This window comes from Callospermophilus lateralis, chromosome 7 (genome assembly GCF_048772815.1).
Source record: "Callospermophilus lateralis isolate mCalLat2 chromosome 7, mCalLat2.hap1, whole genome shotgun sequence".
Classification (NCBI taxonomy): Eukaryota; Metazoa; Chordata; class Mammalia; order Rodentia; family Sciuridae; genus Callospermophilus; species Callospermophilus lateralis.
The window spans coordinates 11,386,702-11,411,940 of record NC_135311.1 but is presented as its reverse complement, the minus strand read 5'-3'; the positions used below and the strand labels follow the sequence as shown (position 1 = coordinate 11,411,940).

The 25,239-nt window shown below is 49.2% G+C and overlaps 2 protein-coding genes and 1 long non-coding RNA gene across 3 annotated transcripts in view; 1 reads left to right on the top strand and 2 right to left on the bottom strand.

The window, feature by feature from the left end:
- Positions 1–697: 697 nt before the first annotated feature.
- Ackr1 (atypical chemokine receptor 1 (Duffy blood group)) lies at positions 698–2,203 on the bottom strand. The gene is made up of 2 exons (XM_076861603.1): positions 2,115–2,203; positions 698–1,702 (listed from the first exon to the last, which is right to left on the bottom strand). The coding sequence occupies exons 1-2, from the start codon at positions 2,133–2,135 to the stop codon at positions 698–700; spliced, it is 1,026 nt and encodes a 341-aa protein (XP_076717718.1). The 5' UTR covers positions 2,136–2,203.
- A 3,770-nt stretch (positions 2,204–5,973) lies between these two features.
- Positions 5,974–25,239, bottom strand: part of Cadm3 (cell adhesion molecule 3) — a 30,298-nt gene continuing 11,032 nt past the window's right edge. The window contains exons 2-9 of the mRNA XM_076862345.1: positions 15,474–15,614; positions 14,817–14,969; positions 14,001–14,138; positions 13,405–13,575; positions 11,048–11,138; positions 10,472–10,641; positions 7,472–7,597; positions 5,974–6,295 (exon numbers count right to left, since the gene is read on the bottom strand). Coding sequence (XP_076718460.1) covers positions 6,177–6,295; positions 7,472–7,597; positions 10,472–10,641; positions 11,048–11,138; positions 13,405–13,575; positions 14,001–14,138; positions 14,817–14,969; positions 15,474–15,614 — 1,109 coding nt within the window. The 3' untranslated portion in view covers positions 5,974–6,176. The remainder of the gene's footprint in view (positions 6,296–7,471; positions 7,598–10,471; positions 10,642–11,047; positions 11,139–13,404; positions 13,576–14,000; positions 14,139–14,816; positions 14,970–15,473; positions 15,615–25,239) is intronic.
- LOC143403989 (uncharacterized) lies at positions 7,435–11,138 on the top strand. Its single transcript, XR_013091909.1, has 3 exons — positions 7,435–7,562; positions 10,042–10,261; positions 10,902–11,138. It is a non-coding gene; the product is annotated as an uncharacterized LOC143403989 (long non-coding RNA).

Sequence of the window (25,239 nt, the reverse complement as noted above, 5' to 3'; positions counted from 1 at the left end):
GGACTGAGAAACGTCTCTGAGAATACTTCTCCCTCCTTCCCCTCCTGCCCTGATCTCTAAACAAAGCCAGAGAGGAGAAAAAGGACAGAGGGGGAGTCTACCCATGATGAACAGGGAAGACGAAATATACCTCTGGTTTTATTGTTGTTCTTCTCTCTATTTTTTTTTTTTTTTTTTGGACCCTTTTTCCACTGAGCTACATCCCCGGTCCTTTTCAGTTTTTTGTTCATTTGTTTGTTGAGACAGGATCTCACTGAGTTGCAGAGGCTGGCCTCAAACTGTGATCCTCCTGCCTCAGCCTCCCTAGTAGATGGGATTGGAGGCATGGGCCACCGCTCCTGGCTTTTCCCCCTTTGTCTTCCTATCCCCTTTGCTCTCTGCACGAGCTTCTTTTCTTTGTTTAACCTATGAAGCATGTCTTCTCGTTTCCAGGGCTCATCTGCTCCCGTCCTGCTCCTGTTTCTCCTCTCTTCCCCCTTGAGAAGGCAGGAGCCTCACACCTCAAGAAGACATGTGTGTGTCCTGAGGATGTTCAGACCTCATTCCCTTTCTCCCCATCCGCCGGCTCGCCAAACAGATGCTGCCAGGAAAATCTGGCAGGAAATGTCCCCCTCTCTCTCCCTTCTCCGTCCTCTCCTCTTCATCCCCAGACAAAATCAGAAACTACTCACTTCCTAAAAGCCGTGTAAACTTTAATTCAGGCCGATAGGTGGGAAGGGAGGGAGGATTTGCCTTCAAAAGTGTCCAGATGAGAAGGCCGTCTTGCAGGAAGGGGCAGGGAGGGCAAGGAGGCGCGGGTGGCCTTGTGGCAGAACAGGGCCACCAGCAGGGGAGACACGGCACAGTGCAGTATGGCCAGGGCTTCTGCCAGGTGCAGGGCCAGGTCCAGGATCTGCTGAGCCAGACACGTTGGCAGCAGCAAGACCTTGGACCTCACCAGGGAGTCGAATCCCAGAATTACCCCGTGAGGCCACCAGAAAACGAACCAGACCCACAGGACACTGATCCAGGGACATGGCCCCCTGTACAACGCCTTCTGTAGCCCCTTGGCTCCCAACAAACCCAGGGGCAGCAAGACAAAGATGCCAAAGCAGATTGCAGCGTGTGTGGACTGCAGAGTCCCCAGGCCCCTGCTGGACGCCAGGGTGCACAGGCCATAGGAAGTGTCCGTGGCCAGGGTGATTGGCAGCCCTAATACAGCAGCCGCTCCCCAGAGCCCCAGAGAGAGGCCAAGAGTGAGGCCCCAGGTGTGGCCTGTCCCCAGGTTAGGGTCCAGCCAGGCGTGGTACCCTATCAGTAGAGCCTGGGCAAAGGCCGAGCTGTACCAGACCCAGTAGCCCAGGCGGCACAGGGTAGGGTTGTGGGCGCTGTTTAGCCCTGGGGCCAGAATGGGCACCGCCGTGCTGAAGAGGGCGCTTCCCACAGCCAGCTGGGCCAGGATGGGCCAACTGGGGCAGAGCTGCCAGTGGAAGGGAGATCTGCAAAGTGCCAAGAGGACAGCGCCACTAGCCACAATGCCCAGGACGCTGGCCAGGATGAAGAAGGGCAGCGAGGAGTCATCGAGCAGGTTACAGGAGTGGCAGGGGGCGACAGCCTCCGGGATGTCGACGTCCCCGTAGGATTCCTCCTCCCCGTAGGAATAATTCCAAGGATAGTTTTCAAAAAACAACTGACTTCTGTTCTCGGCGAGTGAGGATTCCACCTGGAGGGTAACACGCAGCAGAGGGGGCCATCAGAGCGTCCCGGGAACCCCACCCAGAGCCCCCTGGCACCTCGGGGACTTGGGAAGGGAGGTGGAGAAGGACAGCCCAGGGAGGCTGAGTAGCCCGGGCAGGGACAGGGTGTGGAGTAGCCAGGGAAGGGGTAGGACCGGAGGAACAGAAGGCAGAGGGCAGGGTCATCCAGGACCTGGATGGAACCGGCTGAGAAATGAAGGGAAAGGAAAAAGATGGTCAGGGGAGACCTGGGGTAAGGAGGCGAGAAGGAAGGGGATTGCTGAGAGGAGACAGAGCGAGGAGGGGGATAAGAGACCACGAGAAAAGGAAGGAGCTGGGGGCTCACCCAGGGCCATGGGGCCAAGAGGCAGGCAGAGGTGGAGGGGCTCTCCCACTCACCCGGGGCAGGCAGTTCCCCATGGCACCGTGCGCTCAGGGCAGGCCGAGGGCAGGGCTGGGACGCTCTGTCTGCAGCTGTGGTTCCAAGATAAGTGCTGAGGCCTAATGAAGGTCCTCGGGCTCTGGGCAGGGCCACGGGGGCAGCGCTCAGGAAGCCTTACCCCCCACGCCCACTGCCTGCCTGAGCCCGAGGTCCACATGGGGGCCCTGGCCCCGGGCTTCCTGTTTTGAGGTTGGGTCTGGCGGGTCAAGACAGTCTCAGGAAAACACCTCGGCCAGGACCAGAAAGGGGGCATTTTCCCGAAGATGGAAAGGGAGAAACCTGGGGGCTTTCCAGCAAGTGGAGACTCTTCAAGCCCAAGGAAGGAAGAAAGGAGACGGCCAGGGGCGGCGTGAGAGGCAGAGATAAGAGAAGAGCTGGGAAGCTGGAGAGCCATGGCAGCAGATGACCTCAGGGCTGCCCAGCCCCTTGGACGGGATCCAAGGAGAGAGTTCCAAAGCCCCGGGTGTGTGGGAAGGTGTGTTCATGGAGCTGGGGGTTGGATCTGTCCAGCCTCGGGTCGGGGTATGCATTTTGGTGGGGGCTGTTTGTGTGTATTAAGGTGGGTAGAATAATTCACCTGTGTGTGTGTGTGTGTGTGTGTGTGTGTGAGAGAGAGAGAGAGAGAGAGAGAGAGAGAGAGAGAGAGATGTAGCCATGGGCCCCACATCTGAGTGTTAGTTAGGTGTTGGCGGCGTCTGGGGAGTGTGAATGGCTGTCTGAGGTGTGGCGTGCCGGTGTGAGAGGGAAGCAGGACTGAAGGAGCTGTCAAGGCTGAATCATGACCCTCCTCTGGGGACTGACGGAGCATTTGCTTCACCACCTATGGGCTCAGTGAATGTCCCTTCCACACCAAGCAGAGCACTTGGTCTGCCATGTTCAAGTAAGGCTCTTGGGGACAATGAGACACCCTATTTTTACCCCATGGGGTGACCTCTATTCATGTTTCTGCTGGGGACATAAAGGTTCTGGAGTTGCTTCGTTGGCCTGACATCTCAGCAATAAGTAAGGTTGCTTCTGGGGGACAGCGGGGAGTGGAACTGCTAGTTCCCTGGCTGGCAGAAACCAGGGGCATCTTCCCTGCAGGCAGATGCTCCTGAGCCCATGGCTCTTCTCCTTGGTGGGCCCTCCTTCGGCTGCTTTCCCAGGATCTCTGCTATTTCTGCATTTTATTTCTTCAGTGTGGGAGTTGTAGCCTGGATTTGGGGAGGCATGGGTCATAGAACGTCCAAGTCAGACCAGTGAGACAGGAGCAGGACAGGGGACACTGGGATTCACTTTTTCAAGAAAGCCTGGAAGGTTTTGACTCCAGTTCTGTCAAGGACCTTTATCTCAGTCACATAGAGGGGTACCTGGGGGCGAAACACCTCAGGCCTCGTAGCAATGCCTCCATGATCTCCCAGGATACAGGGTTCCAGCTGAACAGGAGGAGGGCTGGAAAGTTAAGCTTGGCCATGATGGGGTCACTCTCCTTCCTGGACAGTGTTGAGGGTGCCTCCAAGTGCCAGACAGAGGACTGGGGGAAACAGTCAGATGTCCCACCCCAAACTCTCTCCGGAAAGGGAGGACCCAGCAAAAGGGGGTGAAGACACTTGTCTCCCTTGTTTCCATTCATAGTGGCTCTCGAGAGAACATGGCAAGGACACGGCAGCCCCCTGAGATGGCAGGTGCAAGGTGCAAGGGATTCCGGAACAGCCCTTGGCTACTCGCAGCCCTGCAGGGTGAGAGCCGCAGAAAGGAGGCAGCCGGACGACACGGGTAATCCAGATATATTGAGGGTGATCCCTCTGAGATTAGCACAGGAGAGTTAGAAAGATTATAAAGATACACGATCCCCTCCCTGCTCCCTGCCCCCCTCCCCCCCATGGACAGACACACACAGCACAACAGCCCCGCTCCCCCCGCCCCCCCGTACAAATATGGCTTCTGTGTTATATGGACAGAGTGGTTCAGCTCAAAGAGGAAAAATCATTTTTTCCCAAAAGCGGGTGCCGGGAGACAGGAAGCCCAAGAGACCTGGGGCCCAAGGCTCCCTTGCTGCTGAAAGAGGAGGGGCCCTGGCTTAGGTGAGGGGGGGGGGCTGCCTGCTGTGCCCAGGGCCCTAACCAGGGGCTGGAAGATTCACAAAGGTATTACCTGAACTGAAGGAGTGGGTCGACCTGCTGGATTGCAGATGTCCCATTTTGCACGCCCGTTGTCAAAGCAGGAAGGACATGCTGGAGAGGGGGAGGGGAATGGCCAAGAGCATCCGGGGGTGTCTGAGGGGGGGCAGGCCTGGCAGCACAAGGAGGGTGAGCAGTCTCATCTCCACAGCAGCCAGCTTGGCCACAGGAGGAAAAACCGAAAACCCAAAGCAGGGGTGGGGACCCAGACCTATGGGTATCCACAGCTGGGGATCCAGGGTCAGTGCCAAGGAGAGGCCCGTGGGGTGCATAGCAAAGGCTGTGACACTGACTCCATGGCTTGGAGGTGGGATGCTGAGGGAGGGGCTGGATGCTCTGTGTTTCAGGGAGAGATGAGATGAACAGCTGGGCAAAAACACATCCTGGGACTGCCTTCTCTGAAACAGATGGGCATTGGGGGGTAGCAGGGAAAAGACCCGCATGGAGCAACATCCCAGGTGAGGTGTGAACCCTGACCAGGACTCCTCCACTCCCAAAGCCCTCCTCTCCAAGCTCCATGCCCCGTCCACCTGCCCAGGACCCCGGGTCCTTGGCCCTCCTCCTCCATCCCTCTCTGTTTCTCATGCACACAGACACACAGGCACACACAGCACATACACACCCACACACATTTATACACACAGTTACACACACACACATGTGCACAGAGTTCACATTATTCCCTTAGTTTGGGCAGGAAACAGCTCAGTGCAGTGAAGCTCCTTTTAGTATTTTTGTTGTTATGTCTGCCTGGCTGCTGAGGGAGGAAGGACCAAGGGCTGGTATAGGGGACAGGAAGGGGCACAGGGTGGCACAAGATGGAGGCGGAGTTGCTGAGCAATGCCATGAGAGCAGCGGTTGCCGTGCAACAGTCCAGGGTGGTAGGTAAGAGTGAGGGACCCCTCGGCCGGGGAAGCAGATGCAGTTCAGGCCCCAGAGCAGCGCCTCTCCCACAGCTGCTGGGACTAGGAAGGGCAGCCGGGCTCTGGTGTCCCCCGAGGCCTGGCTTCATTCATCGTGAGAGCAGAGGGGTGGACAGGGCTCTTTCCACCATCCATCCTTCCTCTGCAGATCTACCCTTCCTCGCAGGGGCTCATGCCCTGGCAGTGGTAAAGCCCTGGGTCCCCCACATCTCCCAGAGACCTTTTCCGCTCCGCTCACCCCTTCCTCTTTGTGATAGAAGGGAGAGCTTCGGGGTCACGGGCACCTGTCAACCTGTCCAGGTGACCCGGCTGTTCATGGCTCACAGAGGAAAAGCCACCGCCAGCCCCTGCTCACAACTTTCCCACTCCTGGGTTTCTGAAGTCTGGGGAACGGAGGGAGGAGGGCTGGGGAGAGCCCACCCTCCACACCAGCCCTATTCCTAACCCATTTCCTACCCTTCCACCTCCATTCTCCTCGAGCGGTCCAGGTTTTCTTTTCTTTTCTTCCTTTTTTTTTTTTTTTTTTTGATTTTGTTTTTTTTCATTTTGCGCTTTTTTGTTTGTTTGTTTTTGTTTTTTTTTTTTTTGTTTGTTTGTTTGTTTTTTTTTTTTTTGCTTTCCTCACCCCAGGAGCCCTGCCTCTCCAGCCTGGAGACGGATTTGATTTGGGATTGTTACAAAAATAATAATAACCCAAACGCAGAGAAGCCACGGAAAGGGCCGAGGGTAACCCTCCCCTCCCCCCCGCCCTCCTCCCTCCCCATTCCAAACCGAGTACAAAACCGCACCCAAAGCAGACATTCTGTACAGGGGGGTGGCGGGCTGGGGAGCAAGCGGGAGGGGCGGCCCTGGGGTCGCTCTGTACAAGTCCGGGTTGGTGACGGCCCCAGCAGTCCCCACGGGGCCCCTGGGGGGCGCAGGCGGTGAGCAGGCGCCCCTAGATGAAATACTCCTTCTTGTCGTCCCCTCCTGACTGCCCGCCTTCTGCGTTGATGATGGCCGTGTCCGCATCTGGGGCGTCGTCGGAGCCCTTGGCCTCGTGCGTCAGGTAGGTTCCTGTGGCGAGAAAGAGGCTCCCCGTCTCAGGAGCGGCTTCTCGGCCTCCGCAGGCCACCCTGCCCACTTCCACTTTCCCGCCCACCCACTTGCACAAGGCTTATGTCTTCCCTCGCCTGGAGCCTTCTTCCCTGCTACCTCACCCCCTTTGCATTTATTTACTACCAGCATCCCTCCCCGGACCACACCCAAATGAATACGGAATCCTGCCCTGATTAATTAGAATCTTCTCTAAGATACAAGAAATAAAAAGAGAAAGAGGTGTGTGTGTGTGTGTGTGTGTGTGTGTGTGTGTCTGTCTGTCTGTCTTTGGGCATGCACACGTATATGTGCAGGTACAGACTGGTGATGAGGAACTGCCATCTCAACTTACGAGTAGCTTTTTTTTTTTTTTTTTTGTATACTGGAGATTGAACTCAGAGGTGCTTTACCACTGAGCTACATCCCCGACCCTTTTAGCTTGTATTTTGGGACAGGGTCTCACCAAGTTGCTTAGGCCCTCCTTACATTAGGAGGCTGGTGTCAAAACTGCAGTCTTCCTGCCTCAGCCACCCAAGCCAAAGGGACTGCGGGCGTGGCCCACTGTGCCCTGGCTGTGAGCAGCTCCGTGTGCAATGCAGTTGAGAGCTGGCTCACAGGGCACCAGCCCATGCAGCTAGGCTACTGGCTGGAACAATACCAAGGCAGGAGGTCTGAGTGGAAGGAACGGAAGAGGCGGCGTGGATATAGGAGGGAAAACAAAACCCCGGACGGACAACAGTACCGACAAAAGAGAGGAGAAAAGAGATGGGGTGAGGCTGAGGAGTGAGGAGCTCAGAGAAGGAAGAAGAGGCTAACCAGAAAGGATGAGAGTACAGGAAAATGTGGGATGGAGTCACTTCAGGCGCTCTCAGTCTTACAGCAGAGACCCTGGAGGCAGGGCAGCCTGGAGCAGCTGTCTGAGTGGGAAGGTTGGATTTTACTTGGATGATTACCAAGCTATCAGGCTTCACTGTGGAGTTGGTGGTGCTCAGTGATCACAGGGTTGGCACTCAGGGGCTTGACTGCATTATTTTTTTCCCTTCAAACTCTCCAAGGGACCGACGGAGTACCTGCAGGCCCTTGTTGTAGGCTTCTTCTCCCTGCATGCCCTTGACCGATCTTCCAACCCACCCAAGTTCTCCTAATGCTCCTGACCTTTGTGCCGGATCAAGTAGTGTCCCAGGAAGATGAGCAGGATGAGCAGCAGGAAGACGATGAACGCCACAATCCCGCCGATGATGGCATGGTAGGTGCTGCTGGACGAGGGCACTGGGCTGGGGTCTGGAGAGAGGGAGGCACACGGTCAGATCCGGGGGGACCATTATCTCAGCATTCGAACTCAGCCCTGGGGAGTCTAACTCAGCAGAGAAAAGGCCCTTAACATCGGGAGGCATTCAGCAAAGGGGAGCTGACATAGTTTGTTCTCAAGGTGGCTTCGCCCAATCTGGAACATAGCAATCGTTTAAAAAAAAAAAAAAAAAAAAAAAGAAACTCGACATATTTGGGAATAAGTAAAATCTGCTCACATTCAATCTCCCAAGTGGATTTCTTGGCACCAAAACTTGACCTTGACCAAAGACCATTGCTTTAATGCCTGTTACCAACCTCTCTTTCTCACTTGTGGGTGATCAGTTGTTCCTTCCCCTGAGGCCATGCCCTCTTACCCTCCGGTGTGAATGGGCTTCGAAGCTAGTTCTTTAGGGGGCTTCTCAGCCTCGTTTCCTACCGCCCTGAGATCAGACAGGGAAAGAATAGTGAAAAGCTAATGCAGCCCCAAATGAAGCACTTCAACCATGTGCGGTGGCCCACACTGGAAACCCCACGATTTGGGAGACTGAAACCGAAAGATCGAAAGTTTGAGACCCGTCTTGGAGACTTAGCAAGACCCTATCCCAAAATAAAAACTAAAAAGTGCTGGGGATGGAGCTCAGGGGTCGAGCCCTTGACTTGTATGTGGAGACTCCAGGTTCCATCCCCAGCACCACAAGCACAGAAATCAACAGTAACAACAATGAAACATCTGCTGAGCAGAAAGAAGAGTGTTCCTTCTTGGCAGGAAATCTTAATGCTCCAGTAAAGCCTACGGCCTTTTGGCCTGTCTCAACAAGGAGGCCTGGGATTCCAACTGCACTGATCACCACCCAAGGGTCAAGGGACAAGGACTGACTTGTTTTCTCCCATGACAGTTGGTGTCTCTGCCACTGGATCCCCATAGCAACAGGGGATGGGTGTGGCAAAAACAGCCCCAGCCATAATCAGGGACTCAAACATCCAAAGGCCAGTACACAGGCCCAGGACATGGTTCCGAGGGATCCAAAATTACATTAGCCACAGCTGTAATTCTCCTACCCAAGGGAGAGCTGTTGTTTTACTGCTTTGCTTTTCAAAACTCAGCTCGGGTCTGGATGTCTCATTGACCATTTCTATATTTTTTTTAAAAAAACCTTTCCTATCTCTGTCTTCTCAGGCTTGACTAGACATGGTTTTTAGTTCCTTGCTTGTTGACGACTTATTTGAAAAGGAAACATTGACTCCAGGGCTGCTGATCTATATCCCCGGTCCTTAATTTTTATTTGTTGATTTTTATTTTGAGACAGGGTCTCTCTAAGTTGCTCAGGGCCTCGCTAAGTTACTGAGGCTGGCCTTGAAATTGTGATCCTTCCGCCCAAGCCTCTCAAGTCACAGGGATTACAAAGGCATGCCACCATTCCTGGCTTGTTCACTGGTTTCTCGTGTCCCGCTTCAGAGATAGGGAGAGGATGGGTCCCCGTGCTCCATGAGAGGATGGGGTGGACGTGATGGTATAACTTAGAGGAAGCTGAAGGAGTTTAACACATGATTTCCCTCTGAGATAGTATATGAGACAGTGTACACATCGAAAATTAATCCTGGATAATGATTCCAGAAACTATGGATGTGGAAATGCCTTAGAAGAGCACAAGTTTCCACTGCCAAATGACCTCGGTAGAGCCCCTGTCTCTGTATTTAATTTCACCCTTGGCAAGTTTTCCACTTAGATGTTCCTGGAAGCCAAATGCAGTAACTCTGTTGGCCACCAGGCGTCAGCACATGAATCAAACGGGACTCCCTCTGGCTTTTAAGCACAGGGCAGAGAGAGGAGATCAGCAAGATACCAACTGCAGGACACAAGAACTTTCTCTCACTGCCAATCACTGTCAGACTTGGTCTGGAGTGATCTGGGGGCAGAGACCAGACCTCAGTTCTTTGTCTTTGCTCCTGGCATCTTACAATAGCCCTGTTTGTTGTGCTGAAGCAGCTCCCCCATGCTGTGATTGGTTCCTGAAGTTGGAATCACCCATCTAGACATTCTGGTCCCAAGAACTCAGGCCTCTTATCTCCCGGAACTTGGCTCTTATCCCCCCAGGCCCAACACACACACACACACACACGCACGCACGCACGCACGCACGCACACGCACGCACATACTGTATTAATGGGCATTTCAAGTTAGGGAGTCTCTGAAGTTCCCATGACAATGCATTTTCCCTATACTGCAGAAAAGTTTTCAAGACTTTCTGGCAGGACTCTGCTGCCATTGGGATCTTAAAAAGAATTCTTTGCAAAGTGTCCTTCTAGGACACTTTGCATTTTTGAGAAGAACTTCAGAAAAGGAGCATCCACTGGTCCCTCTAGAAAATACAGCAGCTGAGAAAAGATCCTGACTCTTTCTCTGCACAGTATAAGTTTCTCTCTTGTTTTTCAGCCCGGACCCAGTAGAGTACTACTCCCCCAAATCTGGAAACGACAGCAGCAACCTGCATCTGATAGTTAGTCCTAGAAGGAGGAACTCTGAGATCAACTTGTTGGCCTGGGAAATACACGTGCACTTGAACCTGACAGGCTCCAGGACCTCTAGGTGCAGAATTATTCTCCTGAGGTTGGAAGACGGTACCAGTAGAGCCACAGTTTCTAGACAAAGGCAGGTGAGAACCCACCCTTTCACTGATTTTCCCTTATCACACATCCCTGGGTAGACCTAGAGCCTAAGTCCTCAGCCCTCCCGTGAGTGAGCGATTTTTCCTTAAGTCCACGCCCAGTCCAGGTAAGGGGAAAGCTCTCCGGAAGTGGGAAGAAGAAGAGTGTGAGATGAACAGAGAAGGGAGACGCTGGGAGAGGGGACCCGGAGAGCTCACCATTGACATTGAGAGTGAAATAGGCCGTGTAGCTGCCCATGTTGCTGATGGCAGTGCAGCCGTAGATGCCGCTGTCACTCTTGTTGAGGAAAGGGAAGATGAGGGCGCTCTCCTGGGTGGTCTTCAGAGGCGGGTCACTGCCCTCCTTCATCCAAAGGTACTTCTGGGGGCTGTTGAAGTACAACAATTAGAAGTGTTAAGGAGGCTGAAGAAAGAAAAATAAATGGGGAGAAGGGAAGTCAGGAACGGATAAGGCTCCAGAAGCGGTAGGATTCTGAGGGTTCCAGAGGGCGGGGGAAGGTGGCCTCTTGGGTTAATTCTAGAGGAGGAGGAGATTTCCTAACTCGCATCTTACTATAACTTTGTTCCTCGGGAGAGGCTAAGACGCTAAGCTAGAGAGGTGTCCCCACGCACTTCTGATGTTTTTCAGAAGAAACACTCAAAGGATGGATGTTGGACAGAGTCAGAGGGTTGGAGGCTCAGCTCGGACAGTGCAGGGGAGATGGGAAGAAGACATTCAGTGAAGGTGACCATCTGAGAGTGTGGAGGTAGAAGAGGCCAGCAGACGGATCTTACACGGGATTGCCACGACCCTCACAGTGCAGCGACAGCTTCTGGCCTTCGCGGGGATGTGGAGGGTCCGGCCTAATCATTGCAGTCGGTGTGTCTGTGAAGAAGGAAATGTTGTCAACACAAAATTCCCCATTCCTACTCAGGAGATCTCCCAAATCTTGAAATCACCCAGTTACACACTATGGCTTTTACCCATCAGTGTCTCAAAACCCTAAGAGGCTTTCCTTCCCTTAGACTAACCACCTAGAGATAGGGTGGTCTCAGAAGCTCTGCCCATGGTGGGGCAGACAGGAGGTCTTCACAGAGCTGAGAAGGGGAATAAGTGATTTATTCAGGCCTAGCACATAGTCAGGACCTAATGCATATTTTTAACGGAACAAAGGCACCTGAACTTGACACTGACAGAGTTCACAACCTCTTAGTTCTGTGTACTCTGCAAGGGAGCTTAGAACCGGCAGCAACGTTTGAACACAAAACAGCACTTCAAAGGGTCGGTCCAAACACAAAATGAGAGCTTTGAAACAGCAAGAGATGGGGGGTCATATTTTGGCTGCAAAAATGGACTGACACAATATAGATGAGCTCTGGGAAGGAATAATGGCATCTGCCATTGACGCCAAAGGGCTGCTTAAGAGGCTAGGTCCAGATGGTGGCTTAGAACAATACCACCAGATGCTGGTTTAGAACGGCAGATAAAGAGACTGTGCTTCCCCTAAGGAAAAAGCCAACCTTACCAACCAGTTAATGAACGTGTTCCAATCAAATAAAACAGGCCAAAGAGAGTCAGGCCAGGTGAGAGAATGGGTGTTCTGGGGCCCTACAGCCGCAGAAACCTCTAGCACAGTGCCTGGAGTACAACATTTGTTGCCTGACTGCTGATCCACGCTTGGGCCAAAAGATCCCTGGAGAGTAATTGCCAGATGGTCTGGTATCTCACAGAGGAGTTAAGACAGGAAAGGGCCTTCTTTACCTGGCCAGAGAACAGGGCTCAGGGGAAATGCCCAAGGCCAGGAGCCTCACACTCAGAGCTGGTGATTACGGGGTCCTTTGAAGTTTACAGAGTTCTTTCATATGTATTGTTTCATTTAATCCTCAGGATAACTCAGTGAAGCAAGCAGGAGGCACAGAGAAATGAAGCTTTGGTCAAAATAACACAGCTAGTAAGTAGAGGTACTGCGGCCAGCTCATCCGTGTGCAGACTGAGTACCCTCCGAATGGTCAGTGGTGCTACTCTGCACCTACTTCATGTTCAAGTTTGAATAATGGGTCTAGCCATTGATGAAATGGCATTGAAGTTAAGAAGAATGCTCCACCTGATTATCCCATAAAGAGGTTAAGAACTTCAGCTATTTTCAAAAGCTGCCCAACTGTTTTTTTTTTTTTTTTACGTTAGGACAAGAAATCCATTATTTTGTTACTCTTGAATCCTCTACCTTTGGATTTTGGCTATTCTTTTCCCCTGGGTTCCCCGTACCTAAGGAAAGTTCTTTCAGAAAATTTCCTTATTTCTTCAGATGAGAAACTTGCAAGTGTCCAAACTTCCTCAGAAGTTTCTGTCCATTCTAAAGGCAGATTCCAGAGAGGGGTTATAGATCCCTGGAAAGGGTGGGAGTACTGATGGTGACAGTGGACCTTTCAGCTCAGCAGACCAAGAAAATTCATGGAGCTGGGGCAAACAGAAGAGTGAAGATCTGGGAATAGTTGGGAAAAGATGTGGGAATAGTTGGGAAAAGATCTGGGCATAGATGATGGGTGCCAGGAAGACTGCATTTTCCTTGCATTCGTACTTTTCTGAAGTCATGGAATGTTAGCCCCCAACGGAAACCTCAGTGGTCTCCTTCTCCATCTGTCTTGTTTCACAAATAGTCAAGTTCCGTGGGGTAAACTTAACGTCACTTAGCAAGTAAGTGGTGGAGGACAGACTAGAAACTATATCCTGGGGCTTCTGATTTGCTCCAGTTATCACTGTAATTTGTAATCTAATTGCCTGCGGTACACTGGCTTAACTCAGGGATTGGTAAACTGACCCTTGGACCAAATCCTGCCAGTTGCACACCTTTGTAAATAAAGCTTTATTGGAACACAGCCCAGCTCATTTGTTTGCCTACTGTCTGTGTCTGCTCCCCTGCAGCAAAGCCAGAGGTAAGTGGTCGAGAAAGATACTGAATAACTCTCCTAGGCTACAATATTTATTGCTGGGCCCTTTACAGAAAGAGGTGAAGCACTGCTACCTGTGGGCTCCTTTTTACATTTTCACTTCCATGTGTGTGTGGTGCCTCATGGACATCGGGCTCTCTTTCCTTTGTACCCAACCCCCAACTCATACCTGGTCCTTCTTCACCCCCAAGCCCATGACATACATAAAACTTCAATATGTTGAGAGGTGGATCTGTCAGCTCCCTTTAGAGATTCGTGGTTCACTGAGCACACAATGTCTGCTCCATCATCCTCCCGGGTAACCTGCAATGTCACTGAGCTGCTCACAGTGAAGGTTTTCCCATTGGAGTCTTCCTGTATTCGGGTTGGTTCTCCTGGAAAACAGAAACAGGAAGACACACACAGATGTGAGTCCTAACATACAGCTATCACGTGGGCCCTACTGAAGACACAGATGGTGAGTCTCAACTTAGACAAACTGAAGATAGATAGGTGTTACTTGTAATTCCAGTTACTCAGGAGACTGAGGCAGGAGGTTTGCAAAATCGAGACCAGCCTCAGCAACTTGGCCAGGTCCTTCTCAAAATAAAAAAATAAAAAGGTCTGGGGGCTATAACTCACTGACAAAGGACCCCTGGGTTCAACCAGTTGACAAATGGATATGTAAGCCCTGACACATACCCAAATATCAGCCATTCCCTTTCTCTTTCTATCCCATGGCTCATAGGCACATACACAGACATATACCCACCTTCTCAACACCCCCCCTCCTCCCATAGCCTGAGCAGGAGGTGCTCACCATGGAGTTCTTGGTCACCCTTCCTCCAGGTAAGCTGAGCTGCAGGTTTGCTCCCAGAAGAGTGACAGTTTAGCGTCATTGTGTCCTTTTCTCGTAATGATGATTTGTAACCAGTGATGATGGGCTTCTGTGGGATTCCTGCCATGGATAGGGGATGGCCAGGATAGGAAGGAGAGGCACCATGAGGTCACACTGCAGCTCTCCCTGTGGAGATAGCCTCTCTAGGGGTCAGTACATCTGGGTGCTATTCTGATTTAGAAAGATGAGTAGAAGACTAGAGAAATCATCTCTCTCTTAGATCTCCTTTCTGAGAACCACAAGGGAAGACATAGGGGAAGAGGCGTGCTAGCAGGTAGATTACCATACCTGAGAAAATACTATGTGACTGGACACCCCAGAGCCCAACTGAGTAGCCACAGAGATACTGTGAGACTCAAGGAAGCAAAGACTCAAATCAAAATACAGGATGAAGATGGTAGTCTATGAACGACTGAGATATCTGTATTGAAAACGATAATTAACAATGCATGTACATCTTCTGTTTCCCTCACACAATTTCGGGAGATAGGTGGTATAGACATGATTATCCCTCGTTAAAAGTAAGGAAATGCCTGCTTAAAATAAGAAGTTTGTCCCAGATCAAACAGTAACTACAGCAGAAAGGATTAGAACTTAGGTTCTCTTTGCATTTTTATCCCATGGCAAGGGAAGCGCATGTCAAACTTTCAAAATTCTTGGAGGCCAGCCTGGCTCTGGGCTGCTGCAGGGGCCCACCTAGGGAGCGCTGTTTGCAAAGAAGCATGCTGGGGGCCTCACCGAGCACAGTGACGAGGGACTTGGCGGTTCTCACAGGCATCGTGAAGATGGAGCAGGTGTACTCGCCCTCATCTGCCAAGGCCACGTTGCTGATGCTGATGCTGAGCTCGTGGGGCGTGGAGCTAACCAGCTGAATCCGATTATCTCGAAGGGCTGGAAAGATGGGGGGAAATGGGAAGCCAGTTTTCTACTGGCACCTTTCATGTTATTTATCTCGCAATCCCAGGTCTGCTATCTTTGGTGGGGTAGAGACGGCAGACGGAAATCTGCTTCTGAGTCTGAGCGGTCTTTGGCTCATTCAGTGACTTTTTTTGGGCCACTGGACCCAGTAGTCTAAGAGAGACTCAGAAAAGGAGGTTGGGTCTCGTCGGCTTCTTTGTGAAATGCCTGGTACAACACTGATATCAACTGCCTGGTAGGGCTTTCTGGGCTCAAGCCCTTCTAGGACCCTCTAGGACCCTGCAAGGTCAAGTTCAGAGCTGCAGAACTGAAGTTTCTCTGGATCCACAGAGGAGCCTGTGGTCTGCTGCTTCTCCAGATAGCACATCTCTACATTACTCAGTCTCTGGACCACAGGGACAGTACCCCTCGGGCTCAGCAGTCCCCTTACCCAGTCTATGTTTCCCGAGGAGAGAGAGAGAATTCATGGCACACTACCTCTCTTCTCCCCAAAGTAGAGAGTCTGCTGGGCAGGATTAGACCACTGCAAGGAGGAGTCCTCGTGATCTTTCACTTGGCACTTGAGCACCACTGTGCCGCCGGCCACCACTGTTTCATCAGACGTCCAGGGCTGACTATCTGCAAGAGGAGAGTTGGATTAGCATCCTGAGGAACCCTTAGAACTTCCACCCATTTCTGGGCCAAAGTTCATCTCATCTAATTCAGACTATTCCAGGCTTTGGTACCCAAGATCTCTGTGTCCTCTTTAAGACTTCATAGGGGACGGAAGAGAGGTGACGGTGGTGGTGGTGGAGGGGAGACAGATCATATTTTCTTTTCCTTTGAATACATCAAAAACCCAGTCACTTGTTGAATGTTTTCTAAATGAACTGACAGGGCCACAAACGTTGAGAGGAATAAAGGCACCCCAAATCTGCACATACTACGGCACATGTGTCTCTTCTAAAAGGTTCTACCGTCCGTCTTTGAGAACACACAAACATGTCCGTCATCCTACATTTTTGCCTCCCTGCCACCACCTACATGTAAAAGCAAAGACAGGAGGAGCAGTTGTGACTCATAGTCCCAAAACTAAAACAGGGAAGAGGCCAAACTAGTTCCCGGGTTGTACATTCATTTATGTAACAGCTAATAAAACTGCAAAACAAACAAACAAAATATTCAAAAAAAAAAAAAAGACTGACACATTTTGACATACTTTTCAATATTTCTAACAAAAATTTTTCTTCCAACAAGTCTCTTAACACATTTCCTTTAATAGAATTACTTCCCACCTCCCAACATACAAACCCAAACCACCATCCTGATAGAAAGAGTTGAAGGTTTAAGTAATCACAGGGCATGGTGGTGCAGGCCTGTAATCCCAGCGACCCAGGAGGCTGAGGCAGGAGGATTGCAAGTTCCAGGCCAGCCTGGGCTACTTAGTGAGACCCTGTCTCAAAACAAAAAAATTAAAAAAAAAAAAAAAAAAAAGGCTCAGGATGTAGTTCAGTGGGAAAATGCCTCTGAGTTCTATCCCCAGTAAAAACAAACAAACAAACAAAAAACTTGAAGTCTTCCTTTCAACATGATAAAAGCACATTTTTCTAACCCCTCTGAGTTAAGTTAAAAAGCAAAACAAAACAAACAAACAAACAAAAAACTAATGAACAATCTTATGGATGAGCCATTTAACCCCAAATGTGCCTTGGGGACAGGCTCAGCTGGGAGTCCCTGAGACTACGACACCTGCTTCCTCTACCCAATATTGTTGTATGTCCCCCACAGCATGGATTCTCATTCCTAATATTGATTCCCTCATCTCTAGAATGACTTTCTATGACCCAACCACACTGACCTTCACAGAACTAATCTAAAATAAACACCTTCCAGCTCTGATTCGGAAACATCCACAAAATCCGCTCTAAGGCATTAAATTACCTAGCCAGCGTTGTTCCTGTCTGGGTTGGAAACCAAGAAACTCACTTCCTATATTCCTCTATTAAGCACTTTCAAAACAATCCCATGTTCCTTCCTCTTCCCTTGTCCACTTACAATAGCCACTGACCTTCCCCTTCCCTGGACCATTCACTCCTTCCTTTCTTGGTCACCAGAACTCCATTTCCAAGAAATATATAAACTGAGCGTTCCTAGCAGACAGGAGCCCCTGAACAGGGAAAGTATGTGTGCTGGAGTTGATACCCAGCATCCACCAGTCAGGGTGTCTGTTTCCAAATCAGAGTACAAAGCCTAGTAGTTACTTTTACTGTTTAGAATGTTAAAAATAAATAGAAAGATAGATAGAGAAATAAATAAAATAAAAAGAACAACAATGAAGAAGACTTTAAGAATCATGGAATCTAATTACTTCATCGTACAGGCAGTGAGGCAATGGAGGTGAAATGACTTTCTAAGGTCACTCTAATTCTAGATGGGATTGGAACTCTACTGTCTGTCTCTCCATGCAGTGCTCTTTTTACTGGAATGCTTCTCAAAGTAACTATTTAACTTGAGAAATAAAACTATGATTTTGAGATTAGCTTGCCAGTGACTGAGCCGGCTGAGTAAATTTGCAAGTGATATATTCTTAAAACCTCTCCGTGAAAGGTTTGAGAAACCTTTGATTTACCACAGCCACAGAACAATTTTTAGCTAGTAATCCCTTTGTCTCTAACTCCTTTTGATCATCCTTGATTGGCTCTTCCCAGCACCTCTCTATTCTGAGTAACCTATTTCTCTGGAATCATTTTATTTTTGGAAAGAGGTGTAGGGGTACCGAGGCCTCTGTACTGGAGTGAGGGAAGAAGGAGGAGCAGGTGCACGGTGAACTTGCTGGTGCAGAACTAGGAACTAAATGTCAAATGGGAAGGAGGAAAAAGTTGTGTGGTAATGAGGGGGGTGGTGAGGACATGGTGTGCAGGCAAGATGAGTGGCAGATGATGTGAGGATGAGCGAGGGATCCGAGGGACGTTGACATGAGGGGCCTGGATTCTCACCTTGACTGGCCAGCATGTCAGGGCTGCTCCAGACTGTGGAGCTGATGGGCTCGTCGAGTGGAGCCAGAGTTCCCAGCTCCAAATCCTGCTCCTGCCAGTAGCCTGGGGAGAGAATCTCCATCAAGGATGAGCCCTGCATATACTGCTACAGTTTGGGTCTATACTTTCATTGTGGGGATGCGGGAGAAGCTAGGCCCCTACGGAAAGGAGGCTCATCAGGATACCTAAGAGAAAGGAGAGACATTAACTAGAGTCCTGAAAAAAGGAAGTGATTTCTCCTTTGACAGGGTAAATTAAAGGAGGATGCTACCACTTATCACATGCTAGAGGCAAAGAGATCTTAAGGATCACCGGGTCCATCCAGTTCTTCCATTTCACAGATAAGGACAATGAAGCCCAAAGAGACTATAAGTGGACTGGTGGAGGGCAGTACAGAAACATGATAGAAAACCAGAGATTTTTCATTTCTTATGCAGGATTTTTTTTTTTTTTTTTTTTTTTTGCTGCACCATATTATCTACCAAAATAACTACAGGTTTAATAATTAGAAGACTCTTTCACGTTTAATCCTTTGACTAAATCTGTAAAATAAGTACCCTGGCATTATTCCTGTTTTTGGAAGCATAACAAATGACTTGCCTAAGGTCCTACAAATAGAACAAAGACTGGAGATTAAACGTCCAGATTCCAAATACAAAGCTCTATTGGTTTCAAAGTGAGACTCTCATTATCCCTGAGTTCAAGGTCAGGGTTGAAAAAGCCCGACGTGCCTTGCCAGATTGTCACCTCTTGTGGGGTACTGAGAGTCTACATGTTCCTTTTGGGCCTTCCGCCCCCCTCTCCTTCCTCAGGCACCACACAACTCCTTTCTTCTTCCTCCTGGGCCTGAGTCACTCTCTTCTTCCTCACAGGCAGCTCCTAAACCTGTTCCTTCGGTCCAGACGCTTGGCGGGCCTGCTTCTCCAACCCAGACCCAACAGGCAGAGGGACAAAGAAACTGGCCCCGCGAAATCCTTTCAGGATCTCGCGCCAGAGAGCCCCGAAGTAGCCAATCACGTGCCTAAACACTCCGTGAAGTCACCGGCTGCTGAGCAGAGCCTGGGGCGGCCACTCCTCCCCGGCCCAGGAGTCCCCGGGAGAACTTCACCAGTGGTCCCTGCGCTGCTGCGCTGCGCTCCTGAGCCAGCGGGGGACCCGCGGCTGGGCGCGGGGGGCAGAAAGGATGAGAAAGGGACGCTGGGACCCAGGCAGGGCAGGTGGATGGGTAGAGACCAAAGTAAGAAGTGGGGCCAAGGCTCTGGGTTCCCGGGAAAGAAAAGGGGACCAGGATCAGGGAGAGAATTGTTGAACCAGAATAAAAGGGAAAGAGGGGGAGGGGGGACAAGGGGTAGGGGAGAAAGCTCGGGGAAAGAAGAGAGAGGGGCAAAGAGGGGGCAGGGGAGAGGGGTGGGAGTCAGGAAGGAAGGGTGAGTACCAGGGATCTTGCATCAGAAAGGGCTCTAAGAGAGAGCTTTAGAGGTCCACTGCCTCCGTGGAGGCAGCTCCCCTTTCCCGGACATCTCCCAGGGAATTTGAGAAATTGCTCTGTTCTGCCCAACTGGGGAGAGGGAGTAAGGCCGAGAAGCCAGAAGCCCAGTTAACAGGTAGCAAGTAGCAAGCAGTGGGCAGGGGAGGGAGTGGAGGGCTGTCCTCCTGAGAGGCCAAAGAAGGGTCCAGGGCTGTCAAGTCCAGCAGAGAGGCAGTCCCTGGGTGCCCAGCCCTTGCCATGCTTCTTTCTTTGGACATCAAGAATGGAGGAAACTTGGAGTCGGTGAGTGTCTCCTATTATTTTCCAGGTTGGGTGTCTGGGTGTGCTGTATTAACGCACAGTAGAAAACCAAATGGGTTGTACACAGGTATGGGATGGTGAAGGGACAGAGAGAAGCCAGAGAAGGGGGTCTCTGCTCAGTCCCACAGTATTGGTACCCAGGGCACAAAATCAGCACCAAGCAGTGCACTTGCTCAGTTGAGCAGAGGAAATAGCTATCTTAGGGGACTTTCAGTTTACAGAGTGGATTTTTCAACCATGAATTCCATTAATCTTGAAACAGTTCTAGAGATAGGTGGCCATCTTTAAGATGAAGTCCAGAGAGTATCTAAGGTGCACCCAAAGAGCACACCTCTTACTGAATCCTTTCTCTGGTGGTGCTCCCCCCAAAACTTTTCGAACAACTCCTGTTTCCGCGTATTGCATTTTAATGGATTTAGTTAGTTCCCATTCTCCTCTGCTAAATTTTGAACTGGTTAAGAGTCGGAGCCTCACCTTTTTCCTATTTGATCTTTAGCACTTAGCCCATCGTGGGCTGTCAGTACATTTAATTGGCTCTGGTAATGCATTCAGCTACAGTTGGTCTTGTGCTAGGTGTCCTATTAATCAGGCAGAGTATGCACTGTGTCCTACAGCTTGGCTGTAGTCTTCGCTCTCCTGATTCTTCTCTCACGTGTGATTTTTTTTTTCAGCATTCTGCTCAGGTGCTTTTCTCCTTGTTTATATTTCTTTGATCCCTCCCCTCTTCCTGCATTTTGTTGTTACTGGTTTCGTCTGCATAGGAAGAATAAATGCAATGGTGATGTGTGTCATTTAAACCAACCGGAGTTGTCCAGATGAGGGGAATGGTGGCAAATACCTAAAATAAATGGCATATTTGGAATATTTATGATATATATTGCCTCTGTAGGTTTGCAGAGAACTCATGTGTTTTAAGAATGTTTAAGAGGTGGCTGGGATTTTTTCCCCCCTGCGGGTGACATGTTTCTCTCTAGTACTAAAAGGTACTTATGATCTCATGTCTTCTCTTGAGAATTGTCTGTTTCTGTGTCCAAAAGTTTCCTTGCCGTTTTTATGAAACTGTAGACCTGTACTGATAAATTCTGAATGGTCACTCCCCTGGGAGTGAATGAGTGACTATAATGCCATCAACAGAAGCATGGATAAGTAGCAGAAATTAAAAGCTGGTTTATGAAAGGCTTGCATCTTCTTTGGTTTCAGATTTTAACAGTCATTTATGACATCATCATGATTTCCCTCAAAGAATTCAGATTGGAACGGGAAGGGAGACCAGGAGTGTTCTGAAAGGGAGTTATGGACTTTGAAGTGGAATTAGTAAGAATTCTGCTCAAGGACCTGGGAAGGAGCTTCCGTCACATAAGCCAGACAATTGAGACCACACAACCATTACTGAAGGAAGGCCCTTGCTGTTTGGGTAGAACAATGGATGGATGAAAAGACTGGTTAAGAGCAGGAGCCTTGGCTTCAGTCATATTGGTCACGTTTTATATGCTTAGAAACCTCCACTGACTCTCCAGATAACATCAGGTGTGCTAAGCTGGCCTTCAAGGTCCTTTAACAGTCTGAGGTCAAATGCCTTTCAATTTTGTCTTTTCTCCACTAAACTCATCCCATATTCCAGACATATGAGCTATTTAGAATTTCATTTGCTCACCTGTGTCTATTCCCTTTTCTGTAATAACTTAGTTGCTTCACATGTATAAACCCTGTCTCTCCTTAAAGCCTACAGTTTGTAAGCACCTGTTTCAAGAAGTTGTCCCTGTTGGTCACATATGAGGATAATGTCACATTTCTCTCAGTTACAACACTTGATCTGCTTTTCTTAAATGATGAATCATTTTTTACTTGGTGCTTCACATTTAGCTTCCCTCCTAAATCATAAAAAGTTCTACAAGCAGGGTTGATATCTGATTCATCTTTGTATCCAATACTGACCCCATACATAGAGCATATTGCATATAGCAGGTGCTTGATAAATATCTAATTATTAAATGAATCAGATGCTGAACATCTACTATTGTGAGACATGGGCTCAAAATCTGTCCAAACCCAACAGAATAGGAAACATCAGGCCAAGGAGAGGGGAGACCTCCTAGAAATGGAAGCTCTAGAAATATACAAGACAGAGGGACTTCATATTTATCAGTACTTTCTGTATGTCAGGATTCCAGTAAGTTGCTCCATATACTGTATTCCAGACAAGATTTTGTGTGTGTGTGTATGTGTGGTACTGAACCCAGGGGTGCTTTACCACTGAGTTACATCCCCAGCCCTTTTTATTTTGAGACAGGGTCTCACTGAGTTTCCCAGACTGGCCTTGAACTTGCAAACCTCCTGCCTCAGCTTCCCAAGTAGCTGGGATTATAGGCATGCACCACTGTATATGCTTTTAAGAAGAATTATCATGCACATATTAGAGCTCAGTTAAGGAAACTTGTCCATATAATTCATCTAATAAGTGTTGGGAAGTGATGGACTTTGAACTTAGTTTTCAGTGACCACACAGCCCAGGCTTTCTGCATCTTTTCACTGAATATACTGTTCTCCTTTGCAGAATTATGTGTTTTTTGGTGTGTGGTGGTGGTGGGTTAGAGATAAGAGGGGAAAGATCCCTTTTTTTGTGTTGCCTTCCGGGAACGGCTCCCCTAAACCCTATTCGTGATGCTCACCTGCGGTATGATAAGAACAGCACAGCAAGTTGGAAAGAGCTGCTTCTGCTGGTGGTGATGCTATGATTGGTGCCGACTGAATTACATTTTCAACTGGATATCTGAATTGCTCACTATACCTTTGGTCCTATTTCTTGTACCCCTTCCGTGATTCACGATGTGGGATTTTTAGTTAATCAAGCAACAGACATGTTTAATTAAAACTAACAAAATCTTTTCATGTTGTTGTAGCATTCTAGCACTTAGGCTAAAAACGAAAAGATTATCTTCTTGTTTGCCTTCAGTTGCTTTGGGGCTTCTTGATTCTCATCTTGTTTACCCAGGGGTTCTGGTATCTTTAGGATTCTCAGCATTTTAAAGGACAAAGTAGCCCTTTCACCCACTGGTTTCCTTCTGATTGATTGTTCATATTAAGAGTAGCAGAGGTGGGAATTGGAGACTTACTAATGTGCTTCTTTAAAGCATACATTGACACCTATGATTCAGCTCTTCACTGCAAGCACAGGACCTCACACATAGTAAGTGCTCAATAAATATTTATTGAATAAATAAATGAGTGACTCAAATGAATAAAAATGTATTATGTCTCCAATTTAAGTGACTCTAGGAGGGAAGTCTATGATAGTCTGCCAGTGTAATATCCTTGATTGCTTGGTTTATGTATCTTTCCTGCCCTGTGTGTTTTGAGAGCTACAGTGCATGGACCCTAGGGCTGTAAACAGGGTGCATATGTCGGATGGCAGGACAAGGGGGCAGGAGCCATCCTGCATAAATGCTGATGGTCTTACCAGTGCTCGGGGCCAGAGCCCCACTTCCCTGATGGTAGAGAAAACCACCTCCCTGAGTAGGAGTTGATGGGGATGATGATGATGGTGGTGATGACTCAGCATTTCTCTAGCTCCAGAGTTAAAAATACTGCTCCTCCCAGCCTACTTGTTATTCCTCACGACTACCATGACAGGTGGGTGGAGGAGTGTTATCTCCAAGGCAAACACATATTGGGGGCTGTGGCCCAGAATACCGAAGGGACCCACTTTTAGAAGGGTGTAGCCACCATTAGGAAGCTCACTGCTAGGCTCCTTGACCAGAGGCTCCCACTCCTAACTTGTCTCCGACTCCAGCATCTTAGTGAATTCTTACGTATCTTTGGGTTGTACCTGGAAAGGAATGGCCATGGTAAAATCAGGCTTACAATCTGACTCCTGGGGCTTTGGTTTATGCTTGGGGCCACAATTCTGTTTGGCAGACAGCGGCTGATTGTGCAATTGGAAGAAATGGGACCCATCTGAAAGCCCGATTGGATAACTCTAAGATATGGGGGAGTCATTTTTTTGACTTTAAAGCAAAAAAAAAAAAAAAAAAAAATCCCCTTCCTCCCACAAAAAACCAACAAGAAACAAAACCCACCCTGGTGATAAAGATCTCTCTTTACACTTCATTTCTTATCGTTACTCTGTGCAGCCATGATTACATCACAGTTGCTGAAGTCACTGTCGAGTCACCAGTCTTGGACTTGGTTGGCCTGTGTTCCAAAATATTCCCTCCTTCACTCCTCCATTCCCCTCTAATTTAGCCTGCCCTCTCCTAAATTTGCTATTCCCTAATATCCGAGATAGTCCAGCACGGGCAGATGGAAGCTTGGCCCTAAGAGATGGGCCAGGGTGTCTTCAGGGACCTTCTGTCTTTTCAGGTGTCGGGGATATATGTTCCTTCTTCTCTGTTGCTCTTCGGGGATGAGCCTTGGTCGCTCCACAGGCAGCAGAATGTCCTCAAGGATCTCCTTTCCTTAGTTCTGACCGGCTCCAGCTCTCAGGCACTTCAGAACTTCCCAGCTGAGTCCTGCTGCGGGAGCCTCCCTCCCTGATCTGGGCCTGGGGATTCTCGCTCCCTGCCGCTCTTTGACCAGGCTACCTTGCTCCTCCTTGCTCCTCCCTCTGTTATGTCTGTTGCTGTCTGGTTTCTCCACCTGGAGCCTTGTTTATCAAGGAGCCTCTTGGGCCCCATGTGCCTGCTGCCTCCTGGCTTTGCTGTGCTCTCCTAGGACGCAGGCCAGATAGAATGGAAATAGGTGGTAAATGGGGGTGGGGACAGAATCTTCTCTCTAGCAAGTTTCTAACATGCAGGCGAACCCCTCAACTTGGTAAAGCTTAGGCCAGACATCTAGGATTTATAGACCCAGAGGTCTCACACCATTAGGTTATCCAAGAGATTTAGGGTCTGGAAGGACTCAGTCTGGGCTTAAACAGATTTTATAGCGCACCTCGCAGAGATCTTTTGGTTCTGGCCCCCACAGGTTGAAAAATGAAAGGTTTTTATTTCCTGGGTTTGGAATGGTGTGTGATTGGGTGAGGAGAGACTCTCTGGGGTAGTTTAGTTAGCTTGTTGTGGTGGGCGTGAGGGTGGGGTTAAAATTTAAAAAAAACACAAACTTATTTTTCTGTTAACTCTTGGTTCTTATTAAAAATATGGCTGGGGATACAGCTCACTGGCTGAGCACTTGCCTAGCATATGCGAAGCCTTGGTTTCTCTAGTACTAAAAAAAAAGAAACAAAAACAAACCCAAAAAACTCCAAAACAAAACAACAACAACAAAACAAAAAACAAAACAAAAACCCAAAACACATCACTTGCTCAAAATTTTTCCATAGCCAAATGTTAAGAATAAAGTATAAAACTTATTTATTTATTTCATGTATTTCCTAAAGGACTGCAGTCAATTTGTATATCTGGTCATTTTCTACTGACTCCTAATGGCCAGAGGTGGTTTTTAA